This window comes from Scomber japonicus, chromosome 22 (genome assembly GCF_027409825.1).
Source record: "Scomber japonicus isolate fScoJap1 chromosome 22, fScoJap1.pri, whole genome shotgun sequence".
Classification (NCBI taxonomy): domain Eukaryota; kingdom Metazoa; phylum Chordata; class Actinopteri; order Scombriformes; family Scombridae; genus Scomber; species Scomber japonicus.
In genome coordinates, this window is record NC_070599.1 from 3,042,857 (window position 1) to 3,061,285 (window position 18,429).

Below are 18,429 nucleotides of genomic sequence, written 5' to 3' on the forward strand. Positions count from 1 at the left end.
TCTTTAAACCATTTCTGTGTAGCTTTCACTGTATGCTTCAGGTCATTGTCTTTCTGGAAAATAAATCTTCTCCCATGCCACAGTTCTCTTGCAGACTGAATCAGATTGTCCTCCAGGATTTCTTTATATTTTACTGTATTCATTTTACCCTCTACCTTTACAAGGCTTCCAGGGTCTGCTGCTGTGAAGCTTCCCCACAACATGATGCTGCCACCACCATGCTTCACGGTGGGGATTGTGTGTTTGTGGTGATGTGTAATGTTTGGTGTCTGCCAAACATAGCGTCTAGTCTGATGGCCTAAAAGCTCCATTTTGGTATCATCAGACCAAATAACCTTCTACTAGTTGACCTTAGAGTCTCCAACATGCCCTTGGATGAACTCTAGTCAAGATTGAATATGCGTTTTCTTCAACAGTGGCTTTCTCTTTGTTCAGTGACTTGGAATTTTTTTTGTATCCGTCCTCTGACTTCTACTTTTCAATAACCTTTTCTTTTCATTTCTTGGAGTGTTATTTTGTCTTCATGGTGTAATTGTAGCAGGAATACAGATGAAACAGTGACTGGACCTTCCAGACACAGATGTCTTTATACTACAATCACTTATGACACATTCACTGCACTCAGGTGATCTCCATTCCACTATTTGTGAGACTACCAGCTCTCTCTCCCTGTTTCCTGTTGGTATCTCTGCCAGTTACTATCTGAATAAAGGGGGAAAAGCCCAAAATAAATCTACATAAACAGGAAACAAAAAAAAAATATTTTCACTTTGACATTAAAGAGGGTTTTTTTTGTCAATTCTTCTTTAAAAAATAAAGCAATAAAAGGGGAAAATATCGGGGGGGGGGGGGGGGGGGGTATTTATTATAGGCACTGTATATATGTATGATAACTATAACACTCTAAATTGGACGATTATGCACAATAAGTGCTTTTACTTCTGACTTTTACTTCATTTTCATCATTTTGCAGCCAATAGTTAGTTTACTTAGGTGCTGAATGCAGGACTTATTCTGGTCATTTTGCTGTTGTTTTTCCCCCTCTCCTTCTTGGTTACATTTACCTGTCTGAACATGTTGGTCACATGCCAAATGACTTCTTAATGAGGAGAAACATCATAATAACTTTCTAAATGTTCTCAGTTTAATCTGTTAAACAACATGAAAATCATCTGAGCTGTCTTGTCATTTCCTAACAGTCAGTGTACTGGTTTCTTCCAGGCGTTTGAATTTGGACAGAATAGTAGGAAGGGGTGAAACCGGACACCTCCACCTCGTCTGCTAACTGCGTTAAGTTCACACAGTTGAGTTACACCGGAAATAAGATATTTTAACATTTTATTTAGAAAGACTGGATACATCCACATAAAAAAATAAAATAAATAAGATTGGAGTTTTAGGTGCAGATTCAAATATCTGTGTATCAGTGTTTCTCATTTTTTATTAACATTCTGTAAGTGTTAACTTTAGCAGCAGTAAAAGTCATTATTGTGTACACATGAAAATGCAACTAAAGTAAATATTATTTACATGTTAATACAAGGTTCCGTTAAATACATTTATTAGTGCGGGGCAAACATAAAGAATTTAGTTGGCGTTTAGCTAGCAACGTTTAGGGTTTTATTTTGAAAGCTACGAGAGGACGTTAGTTAAATTTAAAAATTGCTGACTTGTTCATGTGCGTGAAATTCCTAAAGTTGAATCTTTTGTTCGGATTGTTGGAGCAGGAATGAGTGGACTTCTGGCATTATTGTAGCCAAACAGCTAAAGCAGCTCAAACACAACGTAAGGAGTGTGACTGAGATACTTGAACGGCTCCTGTGGAAATATTTCAAGTGAAACTTGTGAGCAGAAGACAGAGAAGGAAACTCCTGATGGAAGGAAGGGAAGGAGGAAGATAACTAGGAGGAGCTGAGGACAGAGCTGAGCTATGTGGCAAAACTCTCAACTACGTCTCTGACAACGAGAGCTGTTTGTATCTGGAGAAAGTGGTGAGTTTCATTTTGAAAACTTAAGAGTAACTAAGAGTTTGGTGTGATACATTGTTTATGCTTTTTGTTTGTTGCGCCACATACTTTGTTTGAAAGTTTCTAAAACACGCCACTACCTTTGTATCAGCAGGGCCGTAGCAAGGTTTTACAGACATGCGCCCCCCCCCCCCCCCCCCCCCCCTAAGATATTCAGCTCACTGTCATGGAAGACTGAAGTAACCACATTCACATTCAAGAAGGTGGAATCAAATTTTTCTTTACTTTTTCTTCTTAAAAATGATCCAAGATGGTTAATCAATTCTAAAAAATCGATTCATTTAATAGTTGACAACTAATCGATTGAGTCTTGTTTTTCATTCACAAAATCAATCAAGCATCCTCTCATGTCTAACCCTGGCAGGAACTCTCTGATCAAATAATTAATTAAAATGATCCATTAAGAACATCAGAAAGCAGAGGAGACACATTTTGATAGGTTCCAAAAATACTGTGAGGTCTATTTTCTGCATGTTTTATTACCCAGCATTGAAATCTTAATGCTGTTAAGAGCTAGTCTTTATTTTCCGATTAGACTTAAAGGAGTCAATATTATGTTTATATGTCAGTATTTTTGGTACTTCCAGCAAACCCAATTCCATTCTCCCACCTTCCTTCCTCACGGACTGATTACCTCAGTGAACTCAAATCCTGGTTCTCCGCCAACTTTCTCAAACTTAACAGTGATAAAACTGAAGTCCTCCTCATTGGCACTAAATCAACCCTTGCCAAAGCCGACACTTACTTCCTCACCATCGACCACTCCTCTGATGGGTGTCATCCTCAACAGCACATTATCTTTCCAATCACACATCAATAACATCACCTGGTCTGCATATTCCCATCTACGTAATATCAGTCGCCTCAACCCCTCCCTCTGTCCCTCTCTCTCCAGTCCACTGCTATTCTTGTACACAGCCTTGTCATCCCTCCATCCACCACATCACCCCCTCCATCCATCACATCACCGCTCCATCCATCACATCACCCCTCCATCCATCACATCACCGCTCCATCCACCACATCACCCCCTCCATCCATCACATCACCGCTCCATCCATCACATCACCCCTCCATCCATCACATCACCCCATCCGTCCACCACATCACCCCATCCGTCCACCACATCACCCCATCCGTCCACCACATCACCCCTCCTCCACCACATTACCCCTCCATCCACCACATCACCCCCTCCATCCATCACATCAGCCCTCCATCCATCACATCACCCCATCCATCCACCACATCACCCCTCCTCCACCACATCACCCCTCCATCCACCACATCACCCCATCCGTCCACCACATCACCCCCTCCATCCACCACATCACCCCTCCATCCATTACATCACCCCTCCATCCATTACATCACCCCTCCATCCATTACATCACCCCTCCATACACCACATCACCCCATCCACCCACCACATCACCCTTCCATCCACCACATCCATCCATCACATCACCCCATCCATCCACCACCTCACCCCGTCCATCCACCCCATCCATCCACCACATCACCCCGTCCATCCATCACATCACCCCTCCATCCATCACATCACCCCTCCATCCATCACATCACCCCTCCTCCACCACATCACCCCTCCTCCACCACATCACCCCTCTATCCACCACATCACCCCCTCTATCCACCACATCACCCCATCCATCCACCACATCACCCCATCCATCCACCACATCACCCCATCCTCCCATCACATCACCCCTCCATCCACCACATCACCCGCGCCTTCAAATAATATGTATTATTATTAATGTATTATACAACATTCAGCCTTTAAAATACATGACAAGCTAAATGTAAACCCCATCACAGGTTACTAAAATTCACATATCATAATGTATTTACAACCACAGTCCAGTTGTTATTGATAATAATGTCTGAGTGATTGACACAGAACCTGTTTCCTGCTGCTTCCACCCCTACAGAATGAGTGAGCGCAGATAGAGATGGAGGGAGAGAAGGAGAGGCAGAGGGAGCAGGGGGAGGAGAAGGAGAGCAATGAGGCAGAGGACGAGACGAGGAGCGATGAGGATGCTGACAATGAGGAAGAGGAGGATGAAGATTCTGAAGGTGCAGCGCTGGTCTGGCAGGAAGGCTACGGCGAGGATAATCTCGGCCTTCCCATCATGCACTGGGAGGCGCTGAGCTTGCGCATCGCTGAGCTGGAGAAACAGGAAGAGGAAAAGAAGGAGAAGAGAGCAAAGGTGAGATATTTAATCCTGGGCTGTGAAAGGGTTAATTTGAAAGTCTCAGTAAATGTGAAGGAAAATGAAAAAGAAGGCGAGGATTGACAGTAAGATGATCCACTCAGTAATCAAAATCTGAACGGAACACTGTCAGATAATAAGGCTGCAGTAACACAAGAAACACACATTAAATACCAAGTCTTGTGTTGCATTTTTAAGAGCTCTGTAATGAATGTAACATTTAATTATTATCATATATGTGCAAAGAAAAGAAAAATGACATCATTAGATTATTAGTAGTGAAGCATCAGTGTTAGAGCAGCATGTTACTGTTGTAGCTGCTGGAGGTGGAGCTAGTTTATACTACTTTATATACAGTTAGCTAGTTTATACTACTTTATATACAGTTAGCTAGTTTACACTACTTCATATACAGTTAGCTAGTTTATACTACTTTATATACAGTTAGCTAGTTTATACTACTGTATATACAGTTAGCTAGTTTATACTACTTTATATACAGTTAGCTAGTTTATACTACTTTATATACAGTTAGCTAGTTTACACTACTTTATATACAGTTAGCTAGTTTATACTACTTTATACACAGTTAGCTAGTTTACACTACTTTATATACAGTTAGCTAGTTTAAACTACTTTATACACAGTTAGCTAGTTTACACTACTTTATATACAGTTAGCTAGTTTACACTACTGTATATACAGTTAGCTAGTTTACACTACTTTATACACAGTTAGCTAGTTTATACTACTTTATATACAGTTAGCTAGTTTACGCTACTTTATATACAGTTAGCTAGTTTACACTACTTTATATACAGTTAGCTAGTTTAGTCCAGTGGTTCCCAACCTAGGGGTGGGGCCCTTCCACAGGGTCAGCAGATAAATGTGAGGGCTGCTGAGATGATTCATGGGAGTGGAAAGAAGAAAAAACAAAGTTCTGATACACAAATGTGTTTTCAGTTTTTGGACTTTTTTCTCTAATCTTTGATTTTTGCTGAAATATTGGATCATTTGAACATTTATTGAAACTTTTTTAAAAGCTTGTTATATTATCCATTGTGTCAAATCTTCATCTGAAATAAATGTAGTGGAGTAGAAAGTACAATATTTCCCTCTGAGATGTAGAAAGTAGCATCACATGGAAGTACTACAGTACAAAGTACATCAAAATGTTACTTATGTACAGTACTTAAATGTATTTAGTTACTTTACACCACTGAAAATATGCTTTTATAGCAGTGTAGAGAAAACAGGTGAAAAAAAAACTAAACTAATACAACTCCATAACAATTATAACATCACTGCGTTTTTAATTAGCAGAGCTCACTCACTGTCTTATGTGCTGCTTCTCGTGCTCGAAAGGAAAGGATGAAATCTCTGCAGTGTACAGTCTGTGATGTTGGCTAGTTTATTTGAAATCAAACATAAATATAACCTTTTTGGATACATATTGTCTTTAGCAGTTGCATTTGTCACCATAAAGTATTTCTTAAAGAGTTAAATCAATTTAGCTTGAGTCCTTTGTAATTACAGGCCAAACCTACTTATGACTCATTACCAAATGATCACTTACAATGTGACTCAGTCAAACCACACAGACCTACAGATGAGTAGCAAAGGACAGTAAAACCCAACATTTAGTGATGTAAGTAAGCTTTTGTTCCACCATGAGCCTCCAGACCAGTGCTCCTCGTTCCACACTCTCCAAATGTGTGGAACACAAACTTTACTGTAGGGATGACCAGCATTCCTCTAAAACATACTCTCTCATTGATGGTGGTGGAGAGCACACCATAAATCTGTCATAGGTGTTCAGTTGGGTTGAGATGTGAAGATTATATGAATCAAATCATTTTCATCTTCATCAAACCAATCCATCACCTGTCTGAATTGAACTGAACCACAGGTTCAGTTCATAATTGGTAACAGTTTCATAGTATGCACATAACAGTAGGTTCAGTGAATGAGACAGTGACACATTGTCTTGTGCCTGCTGTGGTCATCAGAGTGGAGCTTCTCTGGAGCGAGGCAGAGCTCCAGTGAGCTGGATGGATGAGAGAGGGAGGAGAGCAGAGAGCTGGGATGATGGAGATGATGCCTGCAACAGCCATGTGCTGGCACTTACCTCCCGGTACGTACACACACACACACACACACACACACACACATTCACACACAGCCATCTTATTTCTTATAAAACCGCTATTACTCATGTGCTTTATGTCATTTGTATTTGGTGTGACTCATCCTCGGCCCAACACGCCCAAACATGATTTTAGACGTTTCATCAGTGTAATGGGAGAAGGAAACTGAGAAAAAAAACAAATCTAATTTTGACACAAAAAGCAAACACCGTTTTTAAGCTGAAGTTTATTTTCAAGTCCACAATATGAAATTGTTAAATGGAATGAAAACAATGTGAAGTAGTTCAGCCTGAAAGGGCTTTGCTCTGACCAGGAAGTTTACTTTCCCAGAACACATAGCACATTACAGGCAAGTATTAGGCAACTTGTATACCTTATATGTGTAGCTGCAGACTGGATATAAATCAATGCAACCAGATCTGATTCTTTCACCAGATTACGTTGATGAAAAGATGAACCACATTGTTGTGTAGGTGGGCTTTTACATAATTCAGTACGTGTTGTGTGCTGGGGGTCAGGTTATGTAGATAAGAACACATCTGAAGACAACGGTGTGTATAGTTGTTCCAGATGGTCAAGCTCAAAGCCTGCCATCATAGTTGTTATCAGTCCACAGAAACAGATCAGACTGTGGTTGCACTGGGCAGCTTCCAGGTGAGACTGAGTGTAAAAGTGCTAGTGTATGTCATCAGAAGTGCATGTCAGGTTGGTTGAACAGCTTTTGCCTCTTCTCACACCTCTCTGACATCAGGTGGGCCTTTCTCAGTCTGCATTCATGTATGTATTTGTGTTCTTGTGGACTTGTAAGAGTTAGGGTTGCCATCGGTCACAGCTCAAGTCCTGTTCCAATTCAAAGTCCACATTTCACCTAGTCCAGTACAAATGTCAAGGAAGTGTCATGTCATTGTGTATATGTTACATATAGAGAATATGTACATAAACACACACTTTTTTGTAATGATCCCTCAAATGTAGTTACTAATGGAGGCTGTAATATTTTACTGTTTAACATTAAACTTTACTGTAAAAAATGACATCAGTTCACTGAAACAGTACATTTCACTGAGAATTTAATAATTATAAATAAATATGAATAAAAAACAAGCAAAAACATCTGTATGTATGTATCAATGTATGTAGATATAAGCTTATCATTTGAGTTAACAGAAAATGCTCCTTACATAAAGTTACAAAATAAAAATATCAGCTGACCGATGTATCTGTCAAGCTCTACTTTGCACTGCCTGTTTGACTGAGAATCCATCAGGAGCTGACTTCTGAGGACTTGGGATAGTCAAGTATGCCAGATTGTATTTTGCACCAACCTGCAGTAATATAGCAGAGATTTTAATTCCATCCTCATGTTTTATTGGACACAACACCAGTCCTGCCTGCCTGCCATGTTAAGGTGATTAGATCAGTCTATATCAGATTTTGTTTCATTAATCTACAGTTTGTATTTTCATCATAGCTACATTACAGATTCAGTAAGATAATTCACTACATGTCACTGTCTTTAGTGGAGCTTTAACTTCAGATCATTTACAGTAAGGTAGTTGTGTTGAAGTGTAATAACCAGAGCCAGCCTGAGCAACAATGATCACACCACATCCTCCTGTCTGCACGAGTTTGGCCCCATCAGTTAAACCTGCTAAGACAAACAGCTGCAACTTTGCCTTCTTTGTATTGAGAAAGACCTTTCATAACAGTTACTTTCTGAAAGCAACATTTCAATATTCACACTCACTCCAAGCTATGATTGGTTGGTTGTGCAGGTGAGAAAGTAAGCAAAGTTTGAACATGTGTCACTAGCAGTCTGTTCTAGAATAACCTGAACCTGGTTGAAACTGGACTAAAGATCCTTCATGCACTGGTGTTTCTTAATACAAAGAGTACTTATTAACCTAGTTAACAATACAGGGGTCGTCCACTGGCACAAACTGGCAGCAAGGTTCCCAATGTATGTTAAGTTTTGTTTTCAAGTCACATGTCATTCAGAGATGATCCAAGTGGTCTCCAGCCAGTGTCAATCCAGTCTATGAAGACTGTGCGATTTGTGTTTATCCAGACTAACACTGTGTGTACCTCCAGACTGCAGACACAGATGAATCTTCAGCTCTGCTTCATCAACAACAGTGAAAGTGAGGAAGAGGAGGAGAAGGAGGGAGACATCAGCAAGAAGGAAAGCAACAACACACGGGTAACTGCTGCTAATATAACCCCTTAACCACAATACACTAGTTTATACTAGTTTCATTAACTAGCTTATAGCTAAAACTGAATTATTCCTATGGTGTAACTGTGCTAATGCAGGGCACAATAAATAATATTATATTAACATTACACAATGGTAGGCAATGTTCTATACTTTTCTAATTGACAACAGATGTCATGTTTGTATCCAAACCAATAATGAACTGATCTACACAAGTACTGTGGGTATCCAAAGACTAATATCTACTATATCGTATGACTATTAAAACATTGTCAGTAACATCTCTGTACTGATATGTTCCTTTATCCATGAAAACAGCGGTTAGCCTAGTTTGTTCAGAAACAGCTCTATAGAGTGATAATGGTAATAAGGTAACCCTCAGGTAACTCTCAAGAGTGACCATAATACAACCTCTTGACATTTTACTGAAGTTCTTAGAGAAATGTGTAGTGTAGTACAAAGTCATGAGGCACAACAAGATAGCAAAGCTGTGTAAAAGGTTTTGCACATGCCCAGTACAGTGGTGAACCTCACTCTGCTACCTGAAGCCTCACTGCTGAGGGGTGCTAACTTTTTTTCACAGTTTTTACTCTTTGAAGCCATTTCAGACTAAGGTAACCACTGTTTCATGAACAGAGGAACATTTCACCCAGCCAGTATAGTGTTGTGGCTCATTGACATTTTTGTAATTTATTTTGGGGTTTTTTTGCCTTAATTTATACAGTAGATGGCGTAGAGGTCAACAGGAAACAGTGAGAGAGAGGGGGGACAGCATAGGTCCCTGGCCAGATCCGAACCAGGGATGCTGCAATTATGTGGCATGCACTCTAACCACTACACCACCAGGGCACTCCTCTGATATTTTTTGAAACCTATTAGTAGATCAATTCATTGTTGGTTTGACCCTGCGCATGAGATTCCCAACAGATGCTCACAGCGACTTTATTTCTTTATCTAACCTTGGAGTCAGTCAGCAGATTTTAGAACTGGTGTATAAAACCATTTTTGAGAGCTTTTTAACTTTTCACCTTCCTGCCTGGTACGATCACCTACACCTATTCTATTATGTTCTGTTCTATTCTATTATTCTATTATGTTCTGTTCTATTCTATTTTATTCTATTATGTTCTGTTCTATTTTATTCTATTATGTTCTGTTCTATTTTATTCTATTATGTTCTGTTCTATTTTATTTTATTCTATTATGTTCTGTTCTATTTTATTTTATTCTATTATGTTCTGTTCTATTTTATTTTATTCTATTATGTTCTGTTCTATTTTATTCTATTATGTTCTGTTCTATTTTATTCTATTATGTTCTGTTCTATTTTATTCTATTATGTTCTGTTCTATTTTATTCTATTATGTTCTGTTCTATTTTATTCTATTATGTTCTGTTCTATTTTATTTTATTCTATTATGTTCTGTTCTGTTGAACATGCAATCATTTGCATAATACAAATCTACAAAAGACGTTTTAAAGTTTAATGTCAGCAAGCCTCTGAAGCATTCAGGAAACTGACAGCAAGGTCAAGTTCGGAAAACATTCAAAATTCTTGCTGATTAAGAGTTTACCACAAGGTCTGCTTCAACAAGCTTGTATGGGTTTGATCACATTTAATCAAATTATGCCTAAGCAAACAACCCAACAACTTTTGTCTCATTTTCATTCAAATGTTGCTAAACTCTGACTGTTAGCCTTGCTCACTTCAGAGTAGTGAGAAGTGCAAAGACAAAAAACCCAAATACAGAAATCTGTTGATACAACTAAAACTATTTCTACCTTCAGCAGAAAATATAGTTCTCAAGTCAGACCCCATGGCTCATAGGGAAAACATTTTCAGGGCCTTTAATACACTAAACTCACTAAACATCTGCCTTACAGACCTGAGCTACATGAAATAAATAATCATAAGAGAAAAATGCAGTCAAATGCAACTGTAAAATTGTTAAGTAATCCAATAATCCGAAACATTTCACTATTCCCCTTCATTTTTCTGTCTTTTTCTCTACATGTGTTCATATCAGCATTTATTCACAACATCATATGTATGAATTTAATTATAGTCCCTTCAGGACCTCCATACTCACCCCCCTCTTCTTATTTTCCATCACTGCTGCTAAAGAGAGGAACTGTTCAGGTTCATAAGAATCCTCAGCCTCCTGCCAAGCCAGAGAAGCCAAAATCCAGAGGCTTCAGGAACACTCTGAGAAACCTGCGAGACAGGCTGAGAACTGACCATAAACCACTGGTGAGAAAAATCTACTCTAGTTATGCCTTCTCCCAAATACTCTATGTCACCTTGTTAAGCTATGAATACAGATTTGATCATCTTCTCCTCGCTCCCTCTCTCTCCTCTCCTCTCCCTCCCCTCCCCAGGCTCCAGCTCGCTCTGCTCCTGCAGTCCAGAGGAAACATTTGGAGCACAGTGATTTACAAAGCTTCAGTATCAAGGAGCTAAATGCTCTTTGTATCTCCCTCAGCCAAACCATACAAGGTACTCACACACAAAGTAACTGCACTGCTACTAGTTTAGGCTTGTATTTCTGTTTCCACTTACATTCCCAAAATACTAATATATCTCCTATAAAAAATGTTGATTCTGGATGGATAGAGTCACAAGTGCTGACTGTAACTTTCACTGGTTAAATGGCAAGTGTAGTCAGCTTCAGGTTATATCAGCCTCACAGAATTAATATTAATTCAGTTAATGACTTGCTGTTGTCGTATTAATGTACTGGTCAAAAAATGTTGTTAGAGAGAGAAACATAACCCAGAACATCACTTTACAAATGGATGTTGTATTTTTGTGCTTCATTAAGAACAGAGAAGTGTGTTTTCTGTCAAACAATCAGCTAATTGCATCTCAACTATTTCAGAAGCCAGTTTTTCACAGCTTTGATGTATATCATATCAGTGATTTTAAAAAACACCCAGTATTTGAATCACGCATCTCATTACCAGCATGAAACTAAGTAGTGCCGCAATAATTTAGTGATAGCTGTGGCTCAAGAGGTAGAGCGGTCGTCCACGTTGAAAGATTGGTGACTCAATTCCCGGCTCCTTCAGTCCACATGCTGATGTGTTATTGGGCAAGATACTCAACTCTAAATGACTTCTGATGGCTGCACCAACAGTGTATGAATGTGTGTGAATGAGTGAATGTAACATGTAGTGTAAAAGTGCTTTGAGTGGTCAGAAAGACTGTAGAAGTACAGTCCATCACCATTTACCATTTAGTAATAATAATAATATTGTTATTGTTATTGTACATTCTATTTGTATAGTACCTTTCAAAACATAGTTACATAGTGCTTCACAACCAGATGGTGGCAGATCTGCAGAGAATGATGCTGCAGCTCAGCTCTTTGAAACCTTCAACACTGTCAGCTGCTGCTGTTGCTGCTGGTGGAAATAATACATGATATCACCTGAATGCCCTCTGACCTCTTTGCTTCTGTCCTCTGCAGACCTAAGCTCAGAGTTGGTGGGCCGCCTCCAGGTCCGAGACCAGCTGAGGACAGAGCAGGACGCCATGCTGCTGGAGGTCCAGGATCTGACATCACTGTGAACCTGCTGACCAGCTCAGTATCGGTTACATCACACAAACTTTTGTTAAAGTCTGTTACCGTTGTTGTGAGACAGCATCAAAGTGGCTTCAACAAACATCTCAGTTAGGATGCTGCTCCTAGTCTGCCAGGCTCACTGGAGGAGGGTCACTCCTGAAAGGACTTGGACATTCAGTTGCACAGTATTTTTAATGCTGTTGTTTGTGTTGTATGTTTATAAGGGAAATTTAGTTTTAGACAGCTTTTAAACACACACATGGCAGCAGTGTAATGTCATTGAGTGCTTTGTCCAGCAGGTGGTGCTGGAGCACACAGGCTGCAGGCCATGGACAGCTGCCTTAAAGGAACGCACTGACGTTCTGGAAACATTCAGTTTTGACTTGTGACCCACTGTCAGTTTCATCCTAAACTGTTTCCAGAGCAGAAGTGAACTGGGTCATGTAAAATCTAGTTTAGCACAAAGACTGGAAGCAAAGGGAAAATCCTGTGTTGCAAACACTTGCTGCTTAAGAAGGTACAGTTTGAGTTGTTGAGAAATACACTTTGAATGACTGACAGAGCTATATCAGCTGTTTGTTCCTGTTTGTGTAATTTGTAGTTCCTGGACCAATCAAACCATTGATCTGTTCTGCAAGCATAGTGATGACACTGATAACAGTTTGCTGGTAAGCAAGCATAGTTCCCTATAAAAACCAGAATGTTCATTTAAAGGTTTCATCCAGTTTGGTTTAACTTTCCAGATTGGCCACGCTCTTAGGAAATTACTGTGGGTATATTAAGATCATATACAGATAGCTTAAAGAAGCCTTTTTTTACTTTTCAGGTGGGAAAAAAGTAAACCAAATATAATTACACATCTCAACATGGAGCTAGGGCATATTCAGCCTGTTTAAAAGTGTGTAGAATTTAGTGGCATCTAGCAGAATGGACTTGGCAGAAATGGAATATAATATTCATAAATATGTTTTAACTTTCTATCTACATGGAGAGTGGAGCCTGCCATGTTTCTGCAGTAGCCTAAAACAGACTAATCAGACAATGGCTCCAGAGAGGACCTTTCATAGCCACTGTAGCTTCTCCTACAGTTAGAAGGAGAGGTTTGCAACCCCACTACTAGATGCCATTAAATCTGAAACACTGCACCTTTAAATAGAAAAAAAAACACATTTCTTTGTCGTAATGCTTTAATAATGCTTTGAACTGCAATATAAAAGGGACTCCCATCAAGAACCTGCTACTTCTGCCAACTGAACAATCTATCATTGTTTTCTGCTTTGCTTAAGTGTAGTTCTGTTCTCTGATGTCCCAAAATATTTGATTGTTGAATTCATGCATGAATGTGTTTGTGTACTGAAGACATTCTCACGTTTTGTCATACAAAAGGGATAGCATTTAATTCATCTTTTTATTTCTTACTTCTTTTGTGACAGTTATGGGACAGTTTTTGATATTTTTCATTTTCCAAACACCATATCTGTAAAACCATATGCCAATATGATAATGCGTTTATGTTTACCTGCACAGCTGGTGACCAACAAATTCTGAAATAGTTGTCAACTAATTTTTTTATTAATATTTGTTGCATATTTCAGGTTAATGTTTTACTGTTTTCTGGTCTTAAAGTATTTGCGTTGACTGTTAATGTAAACTCAACCCTTTCTATGTTTACCTACTATCTTGATAATTCAACATGATGTTAATTTCCACAGCATTGATTCCATCAGTACAACAATAGTAACCTCAAACTCACCTCTCTGCTGCTCTCAGTTGTTATTGTTAACACAAATACTGTTCAAGCCATCAGTAAAACTTTAAAGGAGAAATGACAATAAATAATAATTAATAAAAAATAAAACTCAGAGCTAGTGGTGAGTAGGACATGACTCTGTTGTTGGACTGATGGAATTAATGCTGTGGTAATGTACATTGAACCTGAAATGTTTAAGTCGATTAAATGATCAGTTGATCAACAGAAGAATTATACTTAATTAACTGATTAATTGTTTAAGTCCTTTTTATACAGAAATGCAAGACTTTCTCCATTTCCTACTTCTTGATTTTGAGGATTTAATGTTTTTTTTGTTATGTTTCTTTGTATTATGTGATGGTAAACTATGCCTTTAGGTTTTGGACTGTTGTTGTCCACCCAACCTTAATGTTTTTACCCGATTTTACCTGATGTTAATTAACTAAGTTGCCTTTATGTTGCCTAACAATTCCTGTTCAAGTATTTACATTCAGCATGTACATGGTACCAATGCTGTGGACCAAGAGGAGGGAATTTTTCCAGACTCACTCACTCACTCACCAAAAGTAGTTTGGACATTGAAGTCCAATAATCAAACGTCTCTCTCATACTTCACAAAGTCAGCATTGAAATTTTCATACTTAACAGTAACCACAGTCTCTCCTTGCCTATACAAATAAACCTATATTACCAGCACTCAGCTAGTCATACAAGTTCTGATCATGGTTTGATTGTGTTTCCACTCATGTTGCCTTTTTATTTAAAAAGTAGCACAGCGTTGAGATAATCCAAGATAATGAGTGATTAAACAAACCTGCATTTGTCCAACCAGGTTTGTTTGAGGAGAATCAGCAGGATCATTTCGTCTGCCTTATATTGAGTTGTCATTGATGAATTAAGCATTGTATAAGAGGACCCTTTATGTTCCTTGTTTACATATAATTGCAAACTAATGTAAGCATGTTTTTAACAGCAAACAACATTAATGATGATTAATTGTCTAGTATATGATTATGTGTGTGTGTGTATATATATATATATATATATACATACACACTATTTTGTTTTTGGGGGGTGCTTACAGGTTCCAGTCCTGTTTTGATTTTTGGTGGTGGTGACACTTTTGTTTACAATGTGTGATCAATGGCAGGTTGATGCACCATGTATTGATCAGTGAATTAATAAATTGTCACATGCCTATAACTCAGTTACACCTTTCACTCTTTGTATGCATGTGAGTGAGATGTTTCTGTTTACATTTGGGGAAAAAATTATCAAAATAATTGCTGCTGCTTCTTAATTTAGGCCCACACATACACACTTAAGACTGATGAAGATATACTCACACCTACTGGCCAGATAGCTATGAAATTACGTTTTTATATTTATGGTCCAGTGGATGAGTGCTGATTATTTGCTGTGAAAAAAAGGTTATATGTGGTTTATGTTGTATTTGGAATATTGACAGTGTAACTGAGGACAGTCACTGTAACTGTTCAGCAAGCTCTTGTCTCTGCATTGTGTTGATTTATGTGTATAAATGGTGGACAGGAGGATGGCTTCTATTTCTGTGCTGCCATTTATTGTCTTGATAGGAACATGAATATGCACACTGGTCAGTCATACAGTTGGCTCGCCACAGCTAGCTCATACACAGCACACTACCAGAAGTTATTCTAGTACAACAGTAGCTAGCTAGTTTAGCAATGCTACTCTTTAGTGCCCCCTCACACCTTTCCTTTCCCAAACATATAATCTTTTGTCACTCTAGTGGGGGAAAATTCACTATCAAAGGCACACCACTATAACAGTTTTGCTATTTTCTGTATACTGCACAATTTTTCAGTTTCCCTCCAACTGCTTGAAGTGGGATCCTATCCACCAAGCACAATAACAAGGGTTGCACCAACATATGAGAGGCCTTAGCTGGCCTGTATAATTATACTCTTTTAAGCATGGAATATGGCTTATTCTGGATCATCTTTATGAAATTCATGAATACGTCCAAATGTATACAGAACTTCATATGGACATTTCCAGCTAGCATTGAACACATTTAAGGCATCTAGACTAATGAGGGCTGATTCTTATTCTCTAATGTCATGTATTTGTATCTACTTTAAAAAAAACAGATTGACCAAGATGGATCTGGCAGGTATTTTTCAAGCCCCCATGCCATAGTAGATGTAAACACTTGATAATCTACATTGAGTACTCTTACTCTTACTCTACTAGGTCTCATGTTATCATATATTTGGCAACCATTTAATGGAAATAAGTGTAGTCTTGGCCTGCCAGATAGAAGTCCGTTCATACTGCAAAAATTCCCAGCTCCTGCAAAACCCTATTTATGTTCTTATTTGTCATAGTTTGTCTGGTACTTGGTGATGATGAGTCAAGTTTTTATCATTAAGTGTAATATTAAAATACCCACCACATATTAAAATTCCTTCAGCTTCTGAGGCTATAATGTCAAAAATGTGTCTATAGAAGTCCCATTTGCTATTTAGGGGTACATTTAACAAGGTAATCATAGTGAATTCCAACTCTCCTTTATTCAGCACATACAGTGCTGCTTGAAAGTTTATGAACCCTTTAGAATTTGCTCTATTTCTGCATAAATATTACCAGCTATATAACCAGATATAACCAGATAATATGATCAGATTTCCATGCAAATCCTAAAACTAGATAAAGAGACATACTTTCATACAAATAGGACAAAAACCGTACACATGTTTATTTATTGAGGGAAATGATCCAATGTTACATATTTGTACGTGGCAAAATATGTGAACCCCTAGGATTATCAGTTCATTTGGAGAGGAAAATAGAGTTATTCAATCAATGTGATGGCGATTAAGTGTGAGTCTGGGAAGCCCTGATTTATTTAAAGAGAAATATGGGTCTTCACTATCAAGGACTTTGTGGAAATGTGTCATGGTGTGAACAAAGGAGGACCTTAGAAAAAGAGTTGCTGATACTCACCAGGTTGGAAAGGATTCCAAAACCATTTCTAAAGAGTCCAGACTCCACCAATCGGCTATCCGGCAGATTGTGTAGAAATGGGAGACATCCAATACCATGAGTGGTCAAACAACAAAGATCACACCAAGAGCAGGCGTGTAATAATTTGGGAGGCCATAAGGGACCCAATGGTGACACCTACGAAACTAAAGGCCTTTCTTGCAGTGGATACAGTCAATGTTCATGAGTCCACCATCAGGAGAACACTGAACATCAATAGTGTGCATGGCAGACTTGCAAAGAAAAAAAGCACTTCAAAACACTCTTCAAAAAGAACATTGCTGCCGTCTATGATTTGCTCAAGACCACGTTGATAAGCCAGAAGGCAATTGGAAAAATGTTCTGTGGACAGATGAGACCATAATCAAACTTTTCAACTTGAATGAGAAGCGTTTTCTTTGGCAATGAGCAAACACTGCATTCAAACATAAGAACCACATGCCATCTGTGAAACATGATAGTGGTTGTATCATGGTTTGGGCCTTCTTTGTTGCCTCTGAACCAGGACAGCTTAAAATCATTGACGGGACTATGAATTCTGATTTGTACCAGTAAATTGTTCAGGACAATGTCAAGGTATCTTGTAAAGATACAAGTCACTCTATCAAAGAGTAGTTAGAGCAAAAGAAAGTTAGTGTTTCTGAATGGCAAAGTCAAAGTCCTGACTTTAATGCTATAGAAATACTGTGGAAGGACCTGGAGTTCATGCCAAGCGGCCCACCAACATCCCCGAAGGGTTCACAAACTTTTTAGCAGCACTATATGTCCCTTCTCTTTTTCCCAGTGTATATGATCATCAGTAAGAGCATTATTTATTAGCATTGCTATCCCTTGTTTGTTGACAGATTTATGCAGTGAGAATTAGACATGTTTAAACCCCAATCTTCATAGGTTGTGTGCAATATGGAGTTTTGCATTTTATGTCACCCCTTTTTTACTGGATTATGCTCCGCGTTCACATTAAAAGAACACATTTTCAACCCTTACATATTCTGCATTTTTCCTATTTTTCCTCTTTCTTAGTTGTATGCATTGAAACTGTTGACCATCCCTCCAAAAGAGACGCGTCTGAACAATGATCTTGATGAAGCCAGCTAAAGTCTAGCTCTGAGGAAACACCTTTATCTAAAGCAAAGGGCTTATGCTGATGTTGTTGGCAGTTATGGATTGCAGTTCTTTGCATGTATTAACCTCCCACTCCCTCAACCTTGCTTCCTTTTTTATCTTCTCCTCTCCCCAGATTGGTTGGCAACAATATACATTCTGTCACAAAAGTGAACTGAAGCGACCACAACTAATCCGATGGCGTCACCACAGATACTTCAGGGATGCCACATGTCAGTCACTCACCTACTCTCTATCAACTGATATTTCATCTTGTAAAGCCTCCACGCCTTGGATGAGAGTGAAAGTCATCAATCAGGCTGACTGTCTGCCAGCCTATTCAATTTAGTTCTTTATCC

At 38.7% G+C, this 18,429-nt stretch overlaps 1 protein-coding gene across 1 annotated transcript; it reads left to right on the forward strand.

Annotated features, from left to right (window-relative positions):
- Nucleotides 1–3,992: 3,992 nt before the first annotated feature.
- si:dkey-6n21.12 (schwannomin-interacting protein 1) lies at nt 3,993–12,194 on the forward strand. The gene is made up of 6 exons (XM_053343913.1): nt 3,993–4,258; nt 6,271–6,395; nt 8,500–8,608; nt 10,749–10,874; nt 11,003–11,120; nt 12,094–12,194. The coding sequence occupies exons 1-6, from the start codon at nt 4,001–4,003 to the stop codon at nt 12,192–12,194; spliced, it is 837 nt and encodes a 278-aa protein (XP_053199888.1). The 5' UTR covers nt 3,993–4,000.
- The last annotated feature ends 6,235 nt before the right edge of the window (nt 12,195–18,429 follow it).